General features: G+C 38.2%; 1 protein-coding gene and 1 pseudogene across 1 annotated transcript in view; both read left to right on the top strand.

Annotated features, from left to right (window-relative positions):
* Maob (monoamine oxidase B) overlaps window positions 1-25,235 on the top strand; it is a 105,739-nt gene that overhangs the window by 63,014 nt on the left and 17,490 nt on the right. Inside the window, exons 4-9 of the mRNA XM_057759700.1 lie at window positions 13,865-13,969; window positions 14,822-14,913; window positions 17,866-18,007; window positions 19,934-20,083; window positions 21,275-21,434; window positions 24,725-24,821. Of these exons, the coding sequence (XP_057615683.1) occupies window positions 13,865-13,969; window positions 14,822-14,913; window positions 17,866-18,007; window positions 19,934-20,083; window positions 21,275-21,434; window positions 24,725-24,821 (746 nt within the window). The remainder of the gene's footprint in view (window positions 1-13,864; window positions 13,970-14,821; window positions 14,914-17,865; window positions 18,008-19,933; window positions 20,084-21,274; window positions 21,435-24,724; window positions 24,822-25,235) is intronic.
* Window positions 6,691-7,041, top strand: LOC130867630 (60S ribosomal protein L36-like; annotated as a pseudogene).

Raw genomic sequence — 25,235 nt, 5'->3', positions numbered from 1 at the left:
CTTGCTAAGCCTGCTTTTTTTTTTTTATAGAACTTGGGACCTCTAGCCCATGGTGACACCACCCACAATGGGCTGAGCCCTCCTGCATGAATCACTAATTAAGAAAATGCCTCACAGTCGGATTTTATGGAGGCATTTTCTCTATTGAGGTTCCTTCCTTTCAGATGACTCTAACTTGTGTCTAGTTGACATAAAACTAACCAGCACATGCCTGCAAAGAAAGGATGTGGACAGAAGTCATTCAATAATTTTGAAGATGATCACTTTGAAATTATTCTTAGACTAGCCTGCTTTTTTATATCATATGATGGCTACTGCTGAAAGATCGTGAAAGTCTGCAGAAGTTATTTACACCCTGTGACCTACCTTGGAATTCAAGGTCATTATATGAGGTAATATCACTAAATAATTTCTAAGTTGGAATAGCACATAAGAATTGCATTTGGAATGTTGTCTAAATTTAAACATAAATTTTACCGGTTCCAAAAGATACTGATCAAATAAATATTAGAGTATAATGACAGACTTTCTGAGCAAAATTCATAGAAGCTTAAAGAAGAAAATTGTGAGACAGTTGAAAATAATAATAAAGGTCTGTAGGTATTACCATACAAGATAAGGTAGAATATCATCACAGAGAGCATGTGCCACAGTAAAGTGTTTTAAACATGGTGGCCTGAAAGCAGAAATACTTCAAGAGAACAAAGCTAGACACAATATTTACTCATCTATCTCCTGTCCCAGTGAACTACTTCTTCTATCCAGCCCCACTTTCTAAGTTTCTCTTCAACCCAAGCAAGGTCATCAAAGTGCAAATTTATCAGTGAATTGACTCATTGATGAAATGAGAGCTTTCATGATCCAATAACTTTCAAAAACACAATCCCTAAACAGTGCTTCTAAGGAAATGAAGCCTTTAATATATAAATTTTGTATTGAAACTGCACAGTAGGAGAGGCCTTAATAGATGGCGTGTAGCAAGAGGTCTTTCCGACATTTGAGTGGGCATTTGAAGGTTATAGCTGGATCCCAGTTCCTCTTCATTTATTTTGCTCCCCCTATAGCCATGATGTGTTTGATTCTATTCAACCACACATTTCTGCCATAACTGCTGTCTCAACACAGGTTTGATTGACCCTGCACTAAAATCTCCCCAACTCTGAGAAGAAGAAATCTTTTCTATTTATAGCTTGATTGCCATGAGCGTTTTTTATAGTATGATAGCACAAACTTTGCTTCTCATTCCACTTTTTTCTTGCTTTGACTGCTCTTTTGAAACAGTGATATTTTTAAAGCATGAACATCAGTCGCAAATAGTGAACTTTTTAGACATCCTCCTGAAAATAATTCTTTCACATAGGCAGATAGGTCTGAGATATCCTTTTCATCTCAGGCACAATAGCATTTCCAGGTTTATCCAGCATAATTTCTCTGCGAATCTTCAGCATGATCTTTTAATCAGGACCTGTCCTGGGCTTTTCTTATTGTCCCAAATTTTCTTATTTCTTAATATCCCTTAAATCAACACAATTTCCATACTAATAATAAATGTTCATAGCAGCAAAGCTCCTGTGGGTGCCACCCAGACACTTTTTTTTCTGTGATCAGTGCATACTTTGACATATAGATCTTATTTTCAGGCATCAAACTTCCTAGAAGGAATCCTCTAACTCATAAAAGTGAATCATCATCTTGGTTTGTACCTCTGCAGAAAGTCTCCTAGACAATTAAAATGAAGTTCCAATAGGCCTGGTTCCCAAAGTGTCTAATGTGGTCTGAGCTATCCCAGACCCATGGGATGGAGATTCTGAAGGCATTGTTACTTCCTGCTGTCCCAATACCGATAAATGGCAGGTGAAGAGAAGAAGAATCAAGTTCAAGTATAGGAGTCTTGTTAGGGAGGGCTCTGGGGAGCAACAGCTATGAAGAGGAGGAAGAAGCAGAAGTAGCAGAATGAGTGAAAGAAGAAGTCAGACTTCTTATGTGACTACAATGCAGATCTCAGCTGACCACGCAAGGAAGTCTGAGGATGGGATGAGGCTGCAGAACTTTCCTGAGTTATCCCAAAGCGCAATGCCTTTGTACCTTCACATTCCCCAGCCACTGGAAGTGAGCTGCCCAGAGGATGCAACATTGCTTGCAAAATGGTTTTCTGCAGCTGGGGAAAATCTCTGCAGGGAGCTAAGGAGCAGGATTTCCTACCAGAAGCACTCCTGGAAGTTTCAGGAATGAGGGACGCCCTGGAAGTGTTCATTAAAGTAGCCATGACTGAACTCTTGAGAAGTAAACTCCAATATTTCCAGGCCAAACTTCATTTAGTAAGAACTTTGCTTTCTCTGTTACCTGGTTTTGGAGTTAGAAGTGAAGATGAAGCTATGAAACCAGACCAAATACAGCATCACAATTCTGTTTATATAAACTGCCCTTCTCCCTAGACTTCAAAGCTCCTTGAGCTTGGTGCTATGTCCTATTTCATCTCTATATCTACAGAATGTTGTGTCATGCTTGTTTAACAGTTTGTCATTAATACTCTTTTAACTTTACACAAGAAGAAATAGTACATTAATGTTCAAACCCCAAGAATATAGCATGCAGAACTGGAAACAGAGTGTTGGCATTCCCCAGAAACCTCTTCATACTTCTTCAGACTCTTCATCTTGGTCCTAGCATAGCCACTGTGCTGACCTCAGTCACCATTGATTGATTTTGCCTGGGTTCTACTTGTTTGTTTGTCTCATTTCATTTATGCTTTGTTTTGATTTTAGAGACTAGCTTTCTTTTTGTTACCCCGGCTGTCCTGAAACTCACTCTGTAGACCAGGCTGGCCTCCAATTCACAGAGGTTTGCCTGACTCTGCCCCCCCACGAGTGCTGGTATTAATGGCATGCACCACTACTACCTAGTGATTTCTGGTTCTTTATGACTTTTCTTATTTGCAGAAGTTCTGAGGCTAGATCCTGGGATTTCATGTGTTCTTCACAACCACTCTCTGACATTTATACCTCTAGCTCACAGTTATGAATATGATCTCAATTAAAAGGGGTCAAAAGTGGGGCTTAGTAGACCACAAATGAGCTTCAAGCACCTTTCCCTTAGTATTAGATGCAGAATAATATCTCTTCCTCTCTCACTCTCGTGTGTGTGTGTGTGTGTGTGTGTGTGTGTGTGTGTGTGTGTTCAGTGTCCTAAAGAGATTCCATGGCCTTGTCCCTGAAAAGGGTAAGGGTCATTTCTCTAAGGTTTCAAATTTCTTACTGTCTTTGATATTTTGATTGTGTAGTCGGTTTTGTTTTGTTTTGGTTTTTAGCCACTCTTTTCACCTGAACAGTTTAACACTGTTAATTTGCTGTCTCTATTGTTGAAAAGCACATTGTCCAGGGCTAGATTACTCCGCAAAGTTGTTAAAATGGTGTGTGTTGCTTTATATATTGGGGATTCTAAAAAACTACATGATCTAAACAAAGAGATGATATTTATTAAAATATTTTATGCCTATGCCATTTGATCAAGTAAACATTTAAGTCTTTACAAATGAAAAAGAGTGAAAAAGTGGCACAGGAAAGTGGTTTGTATCTGTGACCATTATTCTGCTTTGAAACAGCCTCTCAGTATTGGCAGTCTGTCTTGGTAGTTTGCTACGTGATAGGACTGGAAGTGTCTGATTCAAGCATCAAAGGATTCAGGGTATCCCTTGGGAACACAATCTTATTCTCTGAAGTCTGCAGTCTAATTTAAGACTTCTTCCTGTGGAACTCCGACTTGCCTTGCCTTCCTCAGCAGGTGTATTCAAAACAGATACCGAAGGCAAAAATGGCACATGAGAAGTTCCTTTGAGAAGTAGTTACAATTTTCAGCCTTCTGCTTTAAAATTTTTTTCAGAAAAAAAAGTAAATTTGGGGAATGATGGTGAAGGTCATATTCAAGAACTCTCACAGGGTAGGCAAGAGTTTTTCCACTGAGTCATACTCCCTGAGAAATTGTGATTTTGTTTACAAAAGTCATTCTGCTGACTTAGATGCTGAAAGATTCCTCTTCTGAAGAATTACACTCATCTTCTACCTACCTGATCCTTCCATCCCTGTCTTCAATGTTTATCAATGTTCAGCTGAATATATTGAACTCTTTTGGGAGCATTTCTTTCCTTAAGTGTCTGGAGACAGAAGAGAGTCAGCATCCAGACAACAATATCAAAATGGCATGAACAAGTATGGTAGGGACCCAAATGAATATTCTGGGCAAACACTGGTTTTGGCAAGATAAATTTTGGAGACCTCTTCATGAAACTGAATCTTAAGATCTAGGCCTGGCATGTTGTTTGCATCTCCCACTGGATATGAGAAGGTAAAGAATATTGGCTGAAAGATGCCGTCAAAATGTGCCACTAAGATCAGGGAAGGTGCCTGTCCAAGTGCAAAGGCAGCCACTTTTTTTTTTTTTTTTTTTTTTGACATTCACCATCTTCTGGCCACCTTGAAAATCAGTTTTTCAACAAACTTGGATTTGTTACAGCACGGGAACATTTCTGTTGGAGGAAAAAAGAAGAGCTGGGCTAGCTTCTTTCTGTGCCCTGTACTTTACTCCATCCGTCCTTTCGTCTCAGAATCTGTGCTGACTGGAGCACTCTGCCTCACTGCAGTCACATAATTCTCCCATCTCAACATTCCTCAGGGACATCTTCTCTCACCACCTTATTGAAAATTGCACCCAACCCCAAGCTGCCAGCACTTCCTGTTTGTCCTCCTTACTCTTGTTGACTTCGTAGTGTTTTCCTTTCTAATCCACTACATGGTTTTCTTTTTTTTTTTTTTTTTCAGAATCTGTCAAGTTTATTAGCAATCACTGAACAGCAAGTGCCTGCTTAACACCCTGTTTAGATATTCATTTTCCACGTGTCTAGTTAGAGGAGCTGAATTACAATAGGACCTGACCACCGATAACTTAGCTTGTATTTGGCGCAAGCACTAATCCATAAATGATGTGCAACTCTGGTCTAAATTAAGGCATATTACCTGACTCACACAAATTACATCATTGCTCCTCGTCACTGCTCTTGTATTGATCCTGATAGTGAGATTAATTCCACACCAATCTGTATTCCATATGAGTGTTGTTTATCTCATTCCACTAATATATATTGTGTCACTCTTACGCTAATAGAAACAAACACCTAGAAGGTATTCAACTGTACATTTTCTTTAGCACATATACCTGGAGGGATGGATCTCTTCTGTTAATAATAACTAACATAGAACTGTACCCCTCAACAAAGCAAAAACATCAAAATTCAGGATTATGAACACCTGATTTTCGATAAAGGAGCTAAAAGTATACAATGGAAAAAAGAGAGCATCTTCAACAAATTGTGCTGGCAAAACTGGAAGTCAATCTGTAGAAGAATGAAAATAGATCCATATATATCACCATGCACAAAACTCAAGTCCAAATGGATTAAAGACCTCAATATCAGTCCAAACACACTGAACCTGATAGAAGAGAAAGTGGGAAGTACTCTACAACACATGGGCACAGGAGAACACTTCCTACGTATAACCCCAGCAGCACAAACACTAAGGACATCATTGAATAAATGGGACCTCCTGAGACTGAGAAGCTTCTGTAAAGCAAAGGACACTGTCACTAAGACAGAAAGGCAACCCACTGACTGGGAGAAGATCTTCACCAACCCCGCAACTGACAAAGGTCTGATATCCAAAATATACAAAGAACTCAAGAAATTAGACCGTAAAAGGTTAATCAATCCAATTATAAAATGGGGCACTGAGCTGAACAGAGACTTTTCAACAGAAGAAGTTCAAATGGCCAAAAGTCACTTAAGATCATGCTCAACTTCCTTAGCAATCAGGGAAATGCAAATCAAGACAACATTAAGATACCATCTTACACCGGTCAGAATGGCTAAAATCAAAAACACCAATGATAGCCTCTGCTGGAGAGGTTGTGGAGAAAGGGGCACTCTCATCCATTGCTGGTGGGAATGGTTTTCTTATTGTTCTTTTGGTTCATTTATTTCCTGAACACCTACTAGAATAGAAACTTGTGAAAGAGAAGGGATTTTTGTCTGCTGATTATCCAGCACCTACAACACTGCCAGGAACATTGGGCGTTCTTGTTGGGCAAATGAAGTTGGTGTGGCAACCATTTGAGCATGAGCTGGACTGGAATTTTGCTGAAAGAGGAAAAACAGCCATAGAAATGATCTGGCCAGTCATTGAGCTGATCATTAACTCCTGCCTGGATTGTAAGAATATGAAGTGATTCCTGGATTAAATTCCTTCAGAGATCTATAAATCACCTGAGATGTTGCTCACGATCAGACTCCTACACTCTATTACTCTTATAAGCAATTTATCAATATGTAAGTCATGCACCATGAAAACTTTCAAAATGAGTTTGAGGACTGGAGATGTAGCTCAATAGTAGAGGTTTACTTGGCATGCTCCAGGACCTGGGTTCTATCCTCAGCACTGACATAGAGAAAGAACGCATAAATCACAGGTTACATTCTGATCCTACCACATATAAACTATACAACCTTGGACGAATTACTAAGCCCATCCTTGGAACTGATTTCCAAAATGGAACACCCTATTTATATACTGTTATTTGCTGAGTTGATATAAAAATTAAACTAAACCTTCCTGTCGCGGCCGCCATCGGAGAGGAGCAGCCATGGCCCTGCGCTACCCCATGGCCGTGGGCCTCAACAACGGCCACAAGGTGACGAAGAACATAAGCCAGCCGAGGCACAGCCGGCCAGCGGCGCGGGCGCCTCACAAAGCACACCAAGTTCGTGCGGGACATGATCCGGGAGGTGTGCGGCTTCGCGCCCTACGAGCAGCGCGCCATGGAGTTGCTCAAGGTGTCCAAGGACAAGCGCGCTCAAGTTCATCAAGAAGCGGGTGGGCACGCACATACGCGCCAAGAGGAAGCGGGAGGAGCTGAGCAACGTGCTGGCCGCCATGAGGAAGGTGGCGGCCAAGAAGGACTGATCCCCTCCCCGTTCTCAATAAACGTTGCTGTGGCGCAGAAAAAAAAAAAATTAAACTAAAAAATTTAGTCAAAACTATTAACTCATACCTGTCAAGTTGTACTAAATAGTTAAAATGTGGAGAAGTTCATGATCAAAGGCATTGGCCTTTGAATACATTAATTAAAATCTTGCTGCTACTTAGTCATGAGAACTTCACCAAATAATTGTTTCATATCTCTCTGGCTCTGTTTTGCTATATCTAATGGTCAATATTGTGCCTGTCTCCTAGAGTCATTGTGAAGTGCACAAAACTTGGGTGAAGTCCCGTGTTAGCTGTTGTCATGGTTATCACTATTATTTCTATAGTACTTGACCTGCTTTTTGCAGCTCTGTCTTTCCCACCTTTCCCTACTTAAGCAATGTCAGTCTTTTTATATGCTGGGATGCTGATGGCAGATTTTAAAAACCACATCTACTCTATGTGTTGATGCTATCAAAAGAGAATCTCAATGTCTGGTTGGGTGTTAATAAATATGAATTCAGTCAGCAAAGCCAGCATGTCAACAGAGGAAGAAAAATATTTTTTCAAGTACAGTTTGCAGGTCTTACCCCATGGGAAAGATTATGTTTCTCTTCTCTCACACTGAAACTATAGATCAAAAGGAAAGAAAGCTTGATCCTTTAAATGGGTATGTCCTAAGAATAGCCTAATTGATATGTATAAACGTGGCCATACCATAGAAAGACAAATAACTAACCTAGGCTTCCATGGCCAAGAAGGCAAGGTTTCCATGAACATTTGAGGTGACATTTTGTCCATCCTTTAGGAGACTGATCTAAGAAGAATGAAGACACTTACTCCTGCTGGTAGTGACTGACATTAGAATTGACAACAAGAAGGCAATGGAAAGTTGATAGAAATATGAGGCCTGGCCCTCTAGAACAAAGATAGGGAAATGGGGAAGGACCCTTAGGTCCTTGATACTGACTCTAGTGTCACCAAACAAATCTGCTTCTCTAAAGGAGAGGCTCCAGAAGGCAGAGTTCAGATGGTTTTTCAGTGCCTGGCAAATCTTTACAGGCTCCAAAATAAAGCCATATGAATATCAAATTCTTTTCTTCCTTTCACAAAGTTTGCCATAAAATTTGATCTGATCCTTCATGCCCAGAATTCAGACTCTCAGAATTAACCCAAAGAAGATTACTTTTAAAACATGGAATGGTAGGCTGGAGAGATGACTCAACAGTTAGAAGCATGTGCTACTCTTCCAAAGGTCCTGAGTTCCATTCCTAGCAACCACATGGCCGCTCACAACCACCTCTAGTGGAATCTGATGCCCTCTTCTGACATAAAGTCATACATGCAAATAGAGCATTCATATGCATAAAATAAACAAGCCTAAAAAAAACCTGTAATGGTTTTATAAGATAACTTAGATGACAGTTTATCATGCTACACAACTCTCAGCCACTGTCATTTAGTATGTACATATCCTTTGTGCTGTGTATAACCTTCAGTGCTTCCTGCCACACACAGGTGAGAGACAGATTGTAATTCTGATCCTCAAGTTAAGAGAACAAGAGTTTGCAATAGCTCCATGTACAACACCTGCCTAGTGTGCCTGTGGTTTGCAGTTCCACTTCCAGTCCCACTGCATACATACATACATACATGTATATGCATACACAATACAATAAAATTAACTGAGCCTGGAGAGATACCTCAGCAGTTAAGAGCATTTGCTATTCTTGCAGAGGATACCCTCATGGTGGTTTATAATTATCTGTAAGTCCGCTTCTATGGCTATGCATATAAATAGACATAAAAAAATAAATAAATCTTTAAAAAAGAGAGAGAATTGAAGTTTGCAAATCTTTACCCATTTTCCTTTAATCATAGAACTCACTTTAATCATAGGACTATCACATTTCAGAGCCACTTTGAATCTGCTCTGTTATCTTCTTAAAAGCCATCTTTTATCTCTTGTCATGAGGTTCTATTCCAAATTATATCATACTTTTGTATTTTTTAAAACTATCGAGAGTCTCAACTGGCTTTTGCTTTTCTGGCTCTATAGCTGCTATATTAGAAATCGAAACAGAATTCTCTATTTGTTAATCCACTTAAAGTCACCACAATAACTCTATTACAAACTGTTTGTTTATACATATATTTATGTACGTTTTATGTATATATAAAATACATACATATTTATATGGGTTACATAATGATAGGAATAGGTTACATCTTGATCAGTCATTGGCCAAAGGGGTTTCATGGATCCCCAAAACATCACAGACTATTGACAAAGCAACTGGCTACTTTCCAAACTCTGGTGCTGAAGATATCGCTGATTTTTGTCATCCAATGTGGAGATATTGATCTGGCACCCAGCCAGAAGCTTCACCACTATTGAATAGGACTTATGGTGCTGTTGTGTACTGTGCACACTACCAGGGTAAGAAAATTGTCATTAGTATCACCCAGCTACAAACCCTGAGACCTATAACAATGACCAGCATGTAAGATATACTGGTATAATAGTAACAGAAATAGGGAAGTAACAAGGTACTTTCTAAAATTATACTCAGGCCTACTCCATGAGATGCAGCCCATACATGACCCTGCTAAAGTGGCCAAGAACCTGATACTATATAGGTCATGTGCCTTAGGGGAAAGCCTACTACTATTATTCTGCGAAAGAAAAATAACAAGAAAATGACTCCTAATGACATATTGCTATATGCATACATCAAAGCCTCACTCAGCCTTCTTAAGAGAAGTTTTTTGCAGAAGGTTGTAAGTAGCACAGAGGCCTAGAACTCAACAGTGTGTAGAGGGTGAGAGACTTTGTAGCACTCAGACCTAAATGGGATGTTTTTAACCAAACCTGTCACCTCAAGGTGAGTATGAAGAAAGATGTAAGATCTGGAGGTCATGGGTGACACAAAGGAAGCGGGGTCTTCCAGATATAACAGGACTGACACATGTGCATACAAGGACACGGTGACAACACACACAAGACCTGCACAGGTTCAAGCAAATGGGATTCTAGTACTAGGAGAAGAGAGTGAACACAGGGTCTCACCCCTAACCAAGAAGCTGTATCCAATTAACATCTGCTTGCAAAGGAAGAAAATCTGTGTGGGAATATCAACCACACTCCAGGGCAGGCCCTCAAATTTCTGAGTGGGTTTGGTTACGTAATTTTCCCCCTTTTTGTGAGCTTTTTGTTGTTGTTCATTTTTCAGTTTTTGGCTTGGGGAATTTTATTGATAGAGAGGGAAAGAGAGAATAAAGTTGGGCAGTTAGGGAGGTTGAGAGGATCTAGAAAATTGGAGGAAGAAATATAATAGGCACAAATTATATTGTATGAGAAAAAGTTAAGAATTTTTTAAAATGAAAAATATGAGTGGATAGCATGTATTTACATTTTTACATAACTTGTTTGCATCCAGCTCCATGGAAAATAGCTGGGTTATTGTACCTTCATTAACATTTAATTCATTGAAACATGTTGTTCGGGATGGAATATATAAAACAAATTCCATCATATGGATGTATGGTTGGAAAATGGAGAGCTAATTCTACCCTGTTCATTTCAGAAACCCTGCAGGATCCTTTAAGCTCAGTTTGACTATGGTTAGTCTCCATACATAATGAAATATAATCTATTTATCAAGAAAAATATGGTTGACAAGGTTTAAGAAATGGTACAACATGTTTAGGATATAAAATAGGCTAAAAACTAGCAAGAAAGTAATTGCTTAGATACCTATACTTCAACCATCAAATGTATAAATGAATAAATGGGTGAAATAAACATGTTGAAGTATTTATAATCATGATAAATTTTTGCTTGATGAAAGCCATAAATGATTATTTTGTTTTAATTTTGCATCTTGTAATTTTAGGGATCAAACCCAGTATATAATAGGCAAGTATTCTACTGCAGAGTAATACTGTGCACCATAAATATCTAAGTGTCATAACTTCCTTGTCATCTAGAATTTTTACAATAGTGTGTGTGTATGCATATGTGCTTAACTGTGTGTGACACTTAAACCAAGCATAGTTAATAATATTTGCTATCCAACCTTCCTTACCTCCTCACAGTTTTCCACATTCCCTGAAGTATCTTTCAAAGAGCTTGGGGCTGTTGTGGACTTCTACCATCTATTTGTCTATAAGTCTACTTCACTGTTCTGTTTGGGGAGCCCAGAGGAAAATGTACCTTGCTCCCAAATACCTTAATCCCTCTGATGGAACCCATGCGTTATAGTGCTTATTTTGGAAAACTCATTTAACTTTTTTTGATCATAGAGATTTTGGTATTAGTCAACAGTCTATATATAGGCTAATGATTATTTCCTGACAATTGCCAGATAGTCCCCATTCTCTTTCCACATATGCACATGCACATTGGTACACATGAGTACACACATGTACACAGTTTTGACCTACGCAGCTACTGTAGAGTAAATGGAAAGTCCAGTAGCTTTCACCTGAGATTTGTAATATTTCAAAGCAGTCATTATTTGTTCTCTATCTTTTTAACCCACGATACTTTAAAAAAAAATGACCATGCTACATCACAGGGCTATTTTGAGGACAAAACAAAAATGCTATCCAGAATTAGACTTTGGAACTTGGCGCTTTGTGAGCTGGGGTTACTCTGATGTCTTTTCATGATTTCTTCAGAAGGACAGGCTGTCTTGGACAATGCTCAAAACAGTTACAATTGCAGGATTGTTTGTACCATAGCCAAACCTGAGCTCCAAATCTCTTGCAGTGCCTTTGGTTGTGTGGTCTTATAAACTTCCATTTCCTTCCTCTCTTGATTATTCCTTGAAGCTTAAAACTTTGAGATTTTTTTAATGAGTCATCCAACAATAGCTCTTTCCTGTGTTTATAAGAAACTTTCCCTCATCTTCTAAAAGCATACTTGCTTTTATGAATACAGCTGAACTAAATCATTATATGCTTAGATGTAAGGCCCTGAGGACTGAGCAAATTCATGCATAAGAAATGCATGTGTATTCTTCAGCATGGTGTTCTTGGTATGTTGCTTGTTTGCCAATTTGTTCATCCAGATTGTTACTACTCACTCATAAGAAGGTCCTTGACTAGAATCACTTTGGCACTTGGCCTCCACCATTATCACCTTGCTGATTAATATCTTGTGGTTAGGGAAGCCACATACCTTATCTTGGCTTATATTTTACCGGAACCTCTGAGCTACATTGTGTCAAACAGAATCTTGTAAGAGACCTACCAGCACCACTATGTTTCACTTCCATCAGCAACAATTTATGCAAAGGTGTTATCCTTGGAGAAAGGAGAAAAGGGCTGCAGAGAAGTACCTATCTCACAAGGTGTCCAGGCTGGAAGATGAGTGTAGGAGGAGCAGACTGCATTTGTGGGGTGAAGTCCTAACTGAAGGTCATGCTTTGTCAGTTGACTCTGCTTTGGTGTAGAACTTGTCCTTCCCTCTTTTCCAGGCCAAACTCAAAAGTAAGACTGGGGGTCTCCCTTTCTGAAATAATTATCTTGTGCTCCCTGGAACTTAAGAATAAAGAACTAGACTTTGGAGAAGAGGGAATTCTACTAATGCACTGCCTTTGAATTTGAATCATGTCTCTTTTCAAAGTGACTGGCCGATTCTGACGGTTTTGGCCATGTCTGTGTCCTTCTCATGTGAGCTACCCTTTCTTTCTCTGTCTGCTTCTTGTTGAGAACTCTTTCCTCTTTCTGACTCTTATGGTCTATGGAGGAAAAAGAGACCAAGATGATCACAGAATTAATACAAGAATTAGCATGAAACCTCGTCCCATTTTGCTTCTCAGTTGCTCTGGTTAGAAAAACAATACAAGATGCACCATTGCTGAATGATTGAGAGTTACTGGGAAGCTTATTCTGATTCAGTTGTAAGATGCTGTAGTGTTGCACAACCTGTCTTTTGACCTAGGTTTTTAAATAGACAGAAAGTGGGTTTGTGTGTATCCTTTAGCTGCCACCGGCAGGTTAGGCCTCCGAGGCATGATCTGTATGTTGTCTTATTGTCAGTATTTTATGGGGCTCTGCTCTTATATCTCTATGTCAAAGTGTTTTCCTAGTGGGGAGAGCTAGCTAGAGTCAAAGTGCTTTCATGGAAGTCTTGGGGTTGTTTTATTTCTCTGCTTCAATTTCCTTGATCTCTGAAAACTCCTATGCATCTAGACTTCAGACTCCCTGGAAGAGCGAGCCGGGTTCTGTTTTGTGGTTCTTCCTTCTCATAACTGTACACCTGTGGTTTCTCACCCCTTCTAACTTGCATTGTGTTTATAATTGTAATTCTCTGGTTCTCTGTGTACACACTGGCCCCTGATTCTAAGATATTTACAAATATTATTGACAACACAGATGCCTTTTGGTAGCTGTTCTCTACTGGCATTTAGATTTTATAGGCAAGGGTCCCAATTCAGAGGCAATCCTCTTCACTCAGCTTAACACACCACCAAACTTATTAGTTTGAAAGAAGATTTTTCTGGAGATGTCTCTGCCAAAAAGCTGAACAGAATTCTATGGATACAGGTGCCAAAAGATATGAGCATTGGCAACATTATTTGCTCTTAAATATTGCCAACTTAGGGCTGGAGAGATGAGTCAGTGGTTAAGAGCACTGACTGCTCTTCCAGAGGACCCATGTTCAATTCCCAGCCACTTGGCAACTCACAGCTGTCTGTAATTCCATTCCAGGGAACCTGACACCCATAACAAAACATCAATGCCCATAAAATAAAAATAAATAATTTTCAAAAATGCCAACTTAGCAAATTTAACAAGATTTACACTGTTTTAAATGTTTTCTTCTAAATTTTTGTATCTCACAGGGAAAATCATACCCCTTCAGAGGCCCATTCCCAGCAGTATGGAATCCAATTGCCTACCTAGATCATAACAACCTCTGGAGGACAATGGACGAGATGGGTGATGAGGTAACACTTCCTAAAGCTGCATATGTATTTTTCATTATTCTTCAGAAGAAAGAAGGTACAAAGTATTGGTCATCCCTCATGCATAACATAGTGCCCAGCACATACTAACAATCAATACACATCAGTAAAATAAATGAACTAATTTGTTTCTAATGTTTAAAAGAATGAGCTATCAAAAATACTGCTATTTGTATACACTTATTGGGCAAGTTGAGAAGTATGAAGCCTGAAGACTTTCTGGGATTTAGAAAATCCCCCAGGACATAGACAGTTCTTTGATTATCCATCACACCCAAACTTGCAGCTCCCAAATAAACACATGGAAGCTTTAACTGAAAATTCTGATTTCCAGATGGTTAGCTGCAATTCTTTCATCCAAGTTAAAGAGTTGAATTTGTGAATGATATTTGTAAGCTATTAACTTAATTCCCCTTACCTGTAGCTTCAGTTTCCATGACTGTAATTATCTATGGCCAACTGCAGTTGGAAAATATTAAATAGAAAACTTCAGAGACACAACATTCACATAGTTTATTACAATACATTGTTATAAACATTGTTTTGTTGTTGCTAATATATTGCTGTGCATGGTGTAATAAATTTTATTGTAGATATATTTTATAAGATAAATATCTTAATTCTAAAGGAAAGTTACTGTAAATTGAGTGCTATAGATTTGTGACAGAAGAGTTACACAGACAGAGAGATTTATGCTATTTGAGAAACTATAAAGGCACTTGGAAAATTAAATTTTCAATTTTTTCTTCTTTGAGTTAGATCCTTTAATGTTGTACAAATAGTTAGTTGAATGGAAAATTGACTTTCTTTCTTTTTTAATGCATCTCAATGTAGATTCCCAGTGATGCTCCTTGGAAGGCACCCCTTGCAGAAGAGTGGGACTACATGTCAATGAAAGAGTTGCTAGATAAGATCTGCTGGACTAAGTAAGATTTCCCATTGGGCAAAAGCATTTATTGTGAAAATCCTTGGAGTTTATTTAGGTATGCCATTTAACAGGCAGGAGGCAATCAAGTGTCTGCTTTATGTCGAAAACAATACCACTGAGTAAGTAAATAGTTGAAAGATCCTGAAACAAAGTCTTCCTCTAAATATAGGTATATTTTACTTCTTCAATGTAGCTTTGTACCACCAAGCTGCTATTTCCCCTATGAAGTCCTCAGAACAAACCAGAATCAGCCATTTTTTTTTCTTAGACCATTTTAAAGTCCGGTGATTTAACAGTCTCCCGAGGTTGTTGACATAGGGATAGTTTTGTATTCCTCACTGGTGGTCTAGTGTAGAGAGCACAAGCATTTGAAACACCTTTTATAATACAATACAATACAAAATTTTACATACCAATCCCTCTCCCTCCCCTTCTTCTGCTCCCCCCACCCTACTGTCCATCCACTCCTTAGGGAGGATCTTAAGCTCTAATAATCGAAGACTGATTAGATGAAATAAAGGGTATCCAAAAGATGGGATAAACTGGAAAGTTTTAAAATCATGTTGTAGAAGAGTACTTAGTTGTTTAAAAAATAATATTAAACACATAGAAGAGTGGGCTTTCTGGGAACTTTACCTGTAAACCACAAGCCTTGTGATTAAATACAAAATAATAGGAATGGGTTAATTTAACATGTAAGAGTTAGTTAATAAGAAGCCTAAGCTATTGGCCAAGTAGTGTAGTAATTTTAAAAATGAAAAAGAAAAGTGTGCTTTCATAGATTATTAATGGTGAGATATACAATCCCAACTCTGAAAATAAAATTATAATATGCATTATAAAAAACAAAGGACATTCACTGCAATATATTTAGTGAATAGTGAATGGTACAATGCATTTACCTATTACTGTTTGGTTGGATATTTTGACTGCCTCAAAGCTTTCATTATTATTATTATTATTATTATTATTATTATTATTATTAGGCACATATTTTGTAAAGCAATCCATTCTGAAATGATCATTTGTGCTACAAAATTTATGGTTATTGTATCATTTAAGAACACTTTTCTATGGCATTTAAAACTTCATATGAGAACATAATTTATAATAGAACATATTTTTGCTGTAGTAGAATTATGCTTATTTATAAAGTTTGTAGATTTCCAATAAGATAATCTATATCTGTTCTGGAACTTCTGTTATGGAATGTTTTTAATAAATTCTAGTTGATCTTTTGTCCTCAAAGAACTTTCAGGCACCTTCACAATGGAATCAGTTATGTTTCTCTAAGTTCATAGAGACCTGAGATTCTTACAACAGCCTTGACCTCAGCCTCCAGTTAGTGAATACCTTTGGTGACCAACTCACAGAAAGAATGTTGAGATATTTATTTAAAGAAGAATTGAGGCATTTTCTAATTATTACTAAACAAGATGTACATGACATCATTTGCTGACTTTAAAGGTAACAGCGCCTAAAACAATTATCCTATTCTTATTCAAAGTAGAGAACATCATTATGAGTGAGGTAACCCAGACCCAGAAAGACAAATATCATATCTACTCACCCATAAGTGGCTTTTAGACATAAAACAAAGAAAATCAGCCTACAATTCATAATCCCAGAGAACCTAGACAACAATAAGTACCCTAAGAGAAACATAACATGGATCTAATCTAAATAGGAAGTAGAAAAAGAGAGGATCTCCTAAGTAAATTGGGAGCATGGAGACTATAAGGTTGAAGGGGAGGGGAAAGGAATGGAGGGGAGCAGAGAAAAATGTATAGCTCAATAAAAACAATAAAAAATGACAAACATACATTCAAAGACTAGTGCTGGTCATTTCCTTAGTCATAATTTATAAAATGTTGTTCAGAAGAACAAAGTGTATTTTCATTGGGATCTTAGGTATGCAATTATGTTTTAGAAAAAACTATATGTAGAAAAAGAACACATCAAAATTAGACTTGTAATTTCTTTTGGATGGCAGAAATATGGAAAGTACTCATTGCCTCATATTTTTATCTTATGAATTATGAATCAAAGCTCATCTAATGTGTGTATATTTTATGTAATGAAATTAATAAAATGTTTATCTTTTTTAAAGTAAAGAAGGCAAAATTACAAAACATTATTACTCTAGACTTCTTGACTTTCATCCCTTAAATGCTGTAAAGTTCATTTTTTTTTCTTGCTGAAACTTCCAGAGTAAATCAAACAAAAGATTAAGAATGGATTTGCTTGACACCGGGAAATGCAGTTTTTCTCCTCCACCTAAAGCTTCAATTAACCATCATTAGTCTTTGCCCAGAAAGAATATTTGTCTTCATGGGAGAGAGAACCCAAATCTTCACACAAAATGGGCAAGCCATATCCCTATAAATTAAATTTTATCATAGGTTTTTAAGTAAGAAACAATAGATAAACAGTTATAGAGATAGCTCTTATAGATGACTTGGGTTCACTTCCTAGCACCTGCATCAAGTGGCTCACAGCCACCTGAAACTCTACCTTCAAGAGACCCAAGACCCTTTTCTGGCCTGTGGGGCAACTGGACATATGTGGTGCACATAAATACACTTTGGATTTATGGGAGGAGAGAGATAGAGACAGAGATTCAAGTTTATTTTGAGAGTCTTGGCTTTAACCACTTAGTGAAAGGGAGTGCCTTTTACCAAAAGAATTTCAGGAAGACTAGTGAGTGTGTAGGGGCGACTGATGCCACAGGCTATGACGCCAAAGTCAATTCTGAAAAAGGTGTTTTGTTTTAGGGGGCGTAAATTCCACATTTCCAAGTCCATGTTTTCATGTTTTATGATATTGAATTCCAGAAGTTTGTTAAATTGTGGTAAACATAGCCAAGGAAACAAGAAGCTTGGCTATTCTAAACCTTTCAGAAGGCTCTGTTCTGCATTTGCGAACCATACTCTTGTTTCTTTCTGAACAGATCGGCAAAGCAACTTGCTACTCTCTTTGTGAACCTGTGTGTCACTGCAGAGACCCATGAGGTCTCTGCTTTGTGGTTCCTGTGGTACGTAAAGCAGTGTGGAGGCACAACCAGAATCATCTCAACAACCAATGGAGGGCAGGTACTGTACCCACACAAACTCACTACTACAGAAATGGGTGTCATTCTGCAGTCACTAGATGCTGATGAATGAGACAGGCTTGTAATTTGTCATGCTTTATTTACCATGGTAGCTTCAAGTAGCTTTCAGAAGGAACCATCTTTTGTCAGGTATCCACGTGGCCATTTTAAGAGGCTCCTCAGAAATTTCAAACAGGAAAACACAGAAATGCACTTAAATTTAAAGAACATGCCAAGGTGTGGGCTGTAGTTCTTAATAGAACACTTCCCTGGAATGCAACAGGCTCTGGATCCTTCCTCAGTACTAAGAAAGAAAAAGAAATAAAGAGAAAAAAAATGAAGGAAGGAAGAGGTGAATGTCTTGAAAAGTGACGCCACATGTGAGGATTCATTCTTCATTTATTCAGTGCCTGTTTTCTGAGCATTGTGAAAGGTCCCCTGTTAGGCAGAGTATAAAATGGATTTAAGTTTTTAATCTGCTTGGTTGTCTTACTCCTTTCCTTCCTGTCTTCTTTACCTCCTGTCCTCTCTTTATCCTCCTCCTCTTTTCACCTTCTTTGTAGACCTATTTGAAAAAGTCTTTTAAAAGTTAATCAATGAATAATGAAGCTCTTCAGCAAGTAAAAGAGCTTGCTATAAAAGTTTAACAGCTAAGTTCAACCCCAAGAACTCAAGTAAGAGTAGGTAGAAAGGATAAAACTGGCTCCATAAAATTGCTCTCTGACCATCACACTTGCACTCATATATACACATCATGCACACACACATACACACACACACACAATTACTACTAATAATAGTATAATGCTTTTTGAATTAGCTGCTCTAAAACTTGAGGATGAGGAGGCAGTCAGGTAAACTGTGTGCATAGCCAGGTATAGTATTCAGAAACTCATGAATGTTTGGAAACAGGGCTGAAGACAGGTGTCCAGGTCCATGGCCCCAACATAGAAACTATTTTTCCCTAACTCAACCCATACAAATAATGAGACACAGTTCACACAGCAATATGGGAAGGGCATCTCAGGCTTCATCCATTCCTGAAGATCTACCGGCGTTTTTTATTCAAACACCTTTTATTCCCCGGCTAAACCAAGGTGGAAACTCATTAATAATCTCTTTCTGGGGGACATGGGACTACTGAATCACCTGCAATTTAAGTCAGCAGCTTGGATTCAACACCTCTCCCCAGGCGATCTACATTTTAACAAAAGAGAAGGAGCCTTTGTTAGGTGGCAAGCTTGTTTGGCAGGATTGCAGCTGCCTTGGAAATTAAGCATGGCCAGAGAGCCTGACTGCAAATACCTTGCATGAAATATGGGTCTACAGACAGGTAGATTCAGCAAGATGAAATGACATTGGTGGCCAATGGAGCAGCAGACATATGACCCTAGATAAGGTGGGCCCACCCAAAATAGAAGGAAAATGACTTAGTGCTGGAGGTGTAGTGTAGGAACGGCAGAAATGGGGTGTGTCTGATTCTGAGTCACAGGACAAGTACTAGTAATACTCAGGAAAATGATGGTCAATATGTAGGTAGAGTTTCACTAGACCAAATAGACCAGCCAAAGAATATAGAAGGGTCCCAGAGCAATGTGTTAACCAGGCAAAAGGGAAACCAGGTTTATTCTGAGAATGTTCAGCTCAGTTTGGAGCACTGGAATCCACAGTAATATAGCTTTAGGGTGAATTAATAAGCCAAGCCTATAATTTTGTCAAATGACAGTAGCCTCTAGTTAAAAATCCAAATAACAACAAAATGTAAGTAAAAGTAAATCTGACAACAATGTATAGGAAATTATTCCCAATAATACTATGAAATTTCATATACATTAGAGAAGGAATAGCCAGGGGAAACAGCCACTTAGCTGTTTATGTCAGCTCTTATGTTGACCATCCACCCTTAGTCCAGGTTTCTTCTTTCCAGGAAAGAAAATTTGTTGGTGGGTCCGGTCAAGTGAGTGAGCGGATAATGGAGCTCCTTGGGAACCGAGTGAAGCTTGAGAGGCCTGTGGTTCACATTGATCAGAATGGGGAAAATGTTGTTGTGAAAACCTTAAACCATGAAATATATGAGGTAAGTAAGACTCTCAAAGTAAGGGAAAGCGATCAGAATCCCATGGGTAACTGAAGCATATATGAGGTCAAGGATAGCCCAGACTTCTTAGAGTTGATTGGCCAGAGCTACATCTGCCTGAAAGAAAACAAAAGGAATGAAACTATTTGAGAGGAGAGAAGATTAAAAATGTATTCACTTTAATTGACCCTTGCGTAATTAAAAAATCAAAGGAAATATTTGATAAGTATCAAGGATGGCTTATGGGCCTGGCATTATTCTAAGAGTTTGGAATTTTCTCACTTCATGAGGTTTTACACTTTAGCAAAAGACTAAAGATATAGCCAAATATATTGAAATCTAAAGTGTATCAAATAGTGATAAGTAGTGTGGAAAAATGTAGATGAAAGTTTCTGTCTTGCTCAGTCTCACGGCTGTTCAGTTCCAAAGAAACACACAGAGGCTTATATTAATTATAAACTGCTTGGCCTATTAACTCAGGTTTCTTATTAAATAGCTCATACATCTTAAATTAATCCACAATTCTTGTCTATGTTGAGTCACATGGCTTGATACCTTTTCTCAGTAAGGCATTCTCATCTTGCTTTCTCTACATCTGGCTGGTGGTTGCAGACTGTGCCTTTCCTCTCCCAGAATTCTCCTTGTCTGGTCAGCCAACCTATACTTCCTGCCTGGCTACTGACAAAACAGCATTTTATTAAACTAATACAAGTGGTAAATCTTTACAGTGTAGCAGACAAATCAAATGGGAAAAGAAGAAGGCATCCCGTAAGGATGACTGGGATGATGTTACTTTAAATAAGGTTGTTAGCAAAGGCAACATAGGTAAACTCAGAGCTGAAGGAGATGACTCTGTGGGAAAAGAACTACAGATGGATGGAACAACAGTCAGGACCAGGGCCTAAATTCGAAGCATGTCTGGACTGACCAAGTAATGCAAGGTGATCAAAATGCAAGCAAAATGAAGGCAGGGACTAAGAAGAAGTGGAATGGAGAGGCAACCAGGGAGGCATGGAAGGTTTAGATCTAGGGAGTATTAAAGGCTGCTTTAGTTTTTAACAAGGTCTTTCTGGCTTCACTGTTAAGGGATGAAAAGGGAGCAAGGGTAGAAACATAAAGAGAGAGAGAGGATTAAAAAAAAAACTTCTGTAGCAGGCCAATGGTGTTTAACCATGTTTACTTTTCTTTCAGGCTAAATATGTGATTAGTGCCATTCCACCTATTCTTGGCATGAAGATTCACTATAGTCCTCCCCTGCCGATGCTAAGAAATCAGCTGATCACTCGTGTGCCTTTGGGTTCAGTCATTAAGTGCATAGTTTATTATAAAGAGCCTTTCTGGAGGCAAAAGGGTAAGTACATTCTGGACATAAAGACATAGCAGAGAAGGCCCAAGAAACTTTGTATCAAGATACATATTTGGATATAACTATTTTTATTAGAATTCTGGACAGAAAATTCTTGATCCTGCGGTCTCAACCTTCTGAGTGCTGGTATTATAGGTGTGTGCCACTATCTCTGGCTACTGCAGTTTCTATGAACAATTCTTGCAAATAAAATATATTGACACAAACTCAGAAATTATTTTTCCTTGGAATCTGACCAATTCTTTCAATAATTTGCTTTCAAGTTTATTTAATCCTCTCCAAATCTCCGTGAAAACATGTGACTTTATTTTCTAAGATACCAAAAGCATGAATTTATAAAACATGGATTCATAAATGGAGATGTAGCTCAATAATTGAATGATTGCACAGCACATGCAAGACTCTTTGTTTTATCCCTAACTTCACACACCCAAAAAGTGGCAATTGTGAAATTTTTTAGGCCATGTTTTCTTAGTGTCAAGCTCCTACTAAAGGAAATAAAATCCATTTCTTCATCCATGTATATTTATGCTACTACACCAGGTAGGACAGTGAATGGGAATGCTCACAAAAGGACTGCATTGTGCATTGTTTGAAACACTCCTGGTGTATCACGTCTAACACTCACACCACTAGATACATGTGGGTACCAACCACCTGAAATGTGGTTAGTGACACTAAAAACAATTTTTTGGCATTTTATTGCTTTAAGTGAATCACCACATGCAGCTAGTATCTGCTGCTTTGAACAACATATACAATCATTTCTTTTTGTTCTCTGATCATGCCTACTTATCTACCGAGTGAAGACTAGGAAAGAAGAGCAACCCCTGCTGCTGAGGATAAAATAAGGCTAGGGTGGACTAGAATGGGAAGAAGACTGTAGACATCAGACTGTGTTCGAAACAATTGAGAATAGTGTCACAATTTGGTGTCTGGATAGCATTTCCTGTGCACAGTCAGCCCTCTGTATCCATGGGTTCTGCTCACCACATCTAGCCAGCTTCAGATGAACAAAATTCAGAAGAGAATTATACCTGTCTTGAATATGTGTAGGCCTTTTGTTCTTGTTAGTTTCTCAGTCATTTAGTATAAAAATTTATGTGGCATTTATATCCTATTAGGTATTTTTAGCAATCTCAAAATTACTTTCAGTGTATAAGAGAATGTGTTTAGGTTCCCACCTTATGTAAGAGACTTGTACACTCAAGGATTTTGGTTCTCCTGGGGGTTCTTTGTAGTTGGAGGCTATTCATTCGTTCCCGGCTGCTCAGACTCGAAATAATCACACAGAAACTATATTATTTGCAATACTGTTTGGCCAATAGCTTAAGCATATTTCTAGCTAGCACTTATAACCTAAACTAAACCATCCCATAATCTATACATCACCATGAGGTCGTAGTCTACCGGCAAAGTTTTGGCAGACTCTGGTGAAGGTGCCTGTCTCCTATGGTAGCTATATGGTTTCTCCCTGTCTCCTCTTAGTCTCTCTCTTCATCTCTGTTTGGATTTCTCACCTGGCTTTACTCTGTTAAGCCATTGACCAAAAGAGCTTTGTTCATTAACCAATAAAAGCAACACATATACAGAAGAACTTTCCACACCAGTTCTTGAAGTAAAATCTCCTAGATAAGGAGGGACAGACAATTGATAGCCTTACCCAGCCATGCTTCAGTCTCTTAACTCCCCTCCCAGCAGCTAGTCCTGTTCATTGCTCAGTAGGTATTGGAATATCTACTGAGCAAGTATTCTACCCTTTTCAAAGGACTTACCTCAAAGAGCTCTGTCCTTTTGCCCTTTGAATTCAATAACAACAGCATAATGGAGCTGAGTTTCTTCCTTCTGAGACCCAGGCCATAAATTTTAGGTAGCTGGCTATGGGCAAGTTGATAGAATTTAGGACAAGGAATAAAGACTAGTTTAGGTTTTTTGTTTGTTTGATGTAATTAGTTAGTGTTTAGTTATTTTTAAATACACCGTATTTTGATCATATTCTTTCACTCCTCCTTCCAGATCCTCACCACCTCCCTATCATATATTCTCCAATATACTCTAAATAATTTCTATTTAAAAACTTAATACATGTTGCCATCTAATAGCAATTATACAATATATATGTTTATACTATATATGTGCGTATGTAATATAATATATGTATATGTATAAATAGTATAAACACTGTGCAATATAAACACTATACATAGGGAATTATAGCAAGAAAATGTTGATATATTCAGTTAGTATAGATTTAATTAAAAATGTTTTTGGTTCTTTGAGACAGGATCACTTTATGTAACCCTGGCTGTCTTAGAATTCACTATGTAGACCAGCTAACTAGTCTGGAATGCACAGAAATTCTCCTGTCTCTGTCTAGAACATGCTTGGATTAAAGATATGTGCCACCAAGCCTGTCCTTAAATTTTTTTGATAGTAAGTTTGAATTGACTGTTACAGAACTCACAGATACAGAGGTCCAACTGTATTTTGTTCCATACAGTGATGATGAGATTACTTTATTCGGAATAAATTAAAATTCTTACCCACATTGCTATTCTTGAAAGGAAAAGAGTCTTTAGAGGTCAGGTTTAAAATGGGACTCTGGGTTCATTTTAGTTTCCCATGTCCTCTCTACCCTGTGTTCTAAAAGTTGAAGGCTGCTTCAACTGGCATTAAGTTATTAAGTGTCCTGACACAGTAGGACCGTCTGTAGTCCTAGCTATTCAAGAGGCTGAGGTAGGAAGGTCACATGAGACCGGGAGTTCATGACTGGCTTGAACAATATAGTGAGACCCCACCCTAAAAGAAAAGTTGGAAGAGGAGCAACTCCTCATGAAATAGGAACATGTAGTCTCTTGTATTTCCATTTCCATTTACCACTTTGATTTTGTTCAAGACAGTGTTTTACATAGTTGGTATCAAAATCACTATATAGCTGAGGTCCCTGCCTCTACCTCCAGGTGTGGGGATCACAGGTATGTACCACCACACCCTGTTTGTTCACTGCTAGAGAACAAATCCAAGGTCTTGTGCAAGCTGGGCAGGCACTGTACCAGCTGTGCTACAATGTCTGGACCTACTCACTTTTTTCATAAGACCTTGATTACCTAGCCATCTCCTTGACATCAGTTTAATTTGTTTTCATATACTTAGAGTATAATGTGTTATGTTTGGCCTCCAAATTTCTCAAGTTGAAAACTGTATGTTTAATTGCATTTGTTGTGGATGAAATGATATGGTAATGAACATGTTCATTCACTTCACTGTTTTCTAAGATTTCTGTGGAACCATGATTATTGAAGGAGAGGAAGCTCCAATCGCATACACATTGGATGATACCAAACCAGATGGCAGTTATGCTGCTATAATAGGGTAAGGCACAATTATAGTATTGTAGTTGTATTTGCTATTGGCAAAGCATAGAATACTGTTGATTAAGGAATACAAAGCTTTGTTAAAAGAATTTTTTACTTGATAGTACTAATCTCCGAATCCAGTGTTAGAAGTATTTTATTCCTTCTTTTTAATTAATAAATACCTAGATGTCAAATACCAATAACATTTAAATTTTTTATATCAATTTTCTACCTCATATTTAATGTATTAGTAGATATACTTGGGGGACATCTTTACATGATAGACTGATCTTACTTCAGTGTATTACTAGGAGGAGTGTTTTACTAAATAGTTTGTGGGCATCCATGTTGTTTACTATGTTGTCTGTTGCTGCAGCAGAGTTCTTAAGACTGGCCAACTGATGAAGCTGTAGCTCACAGTTTGGAAGTG

The sequence above is a fragment of the Chionomys nivalis genome, chromosome X (assembly GCF_950005125.1).
Source record: "Chionomys nivalis chromosome X, mChiNiv1.1, whole genome shotgun sequence".
Lineage (NCBI taxonomy): Eukaryota > Metazoa > Chordata > Mammalia > Rodentia > Cricetidae > Chionomys > Chionomys nivalis.
The sequence above is the reverse complement of the archived record's forward strand: the minus strand, read 5'-3'. Positions and strand labels throughout refer to the sequence as shown.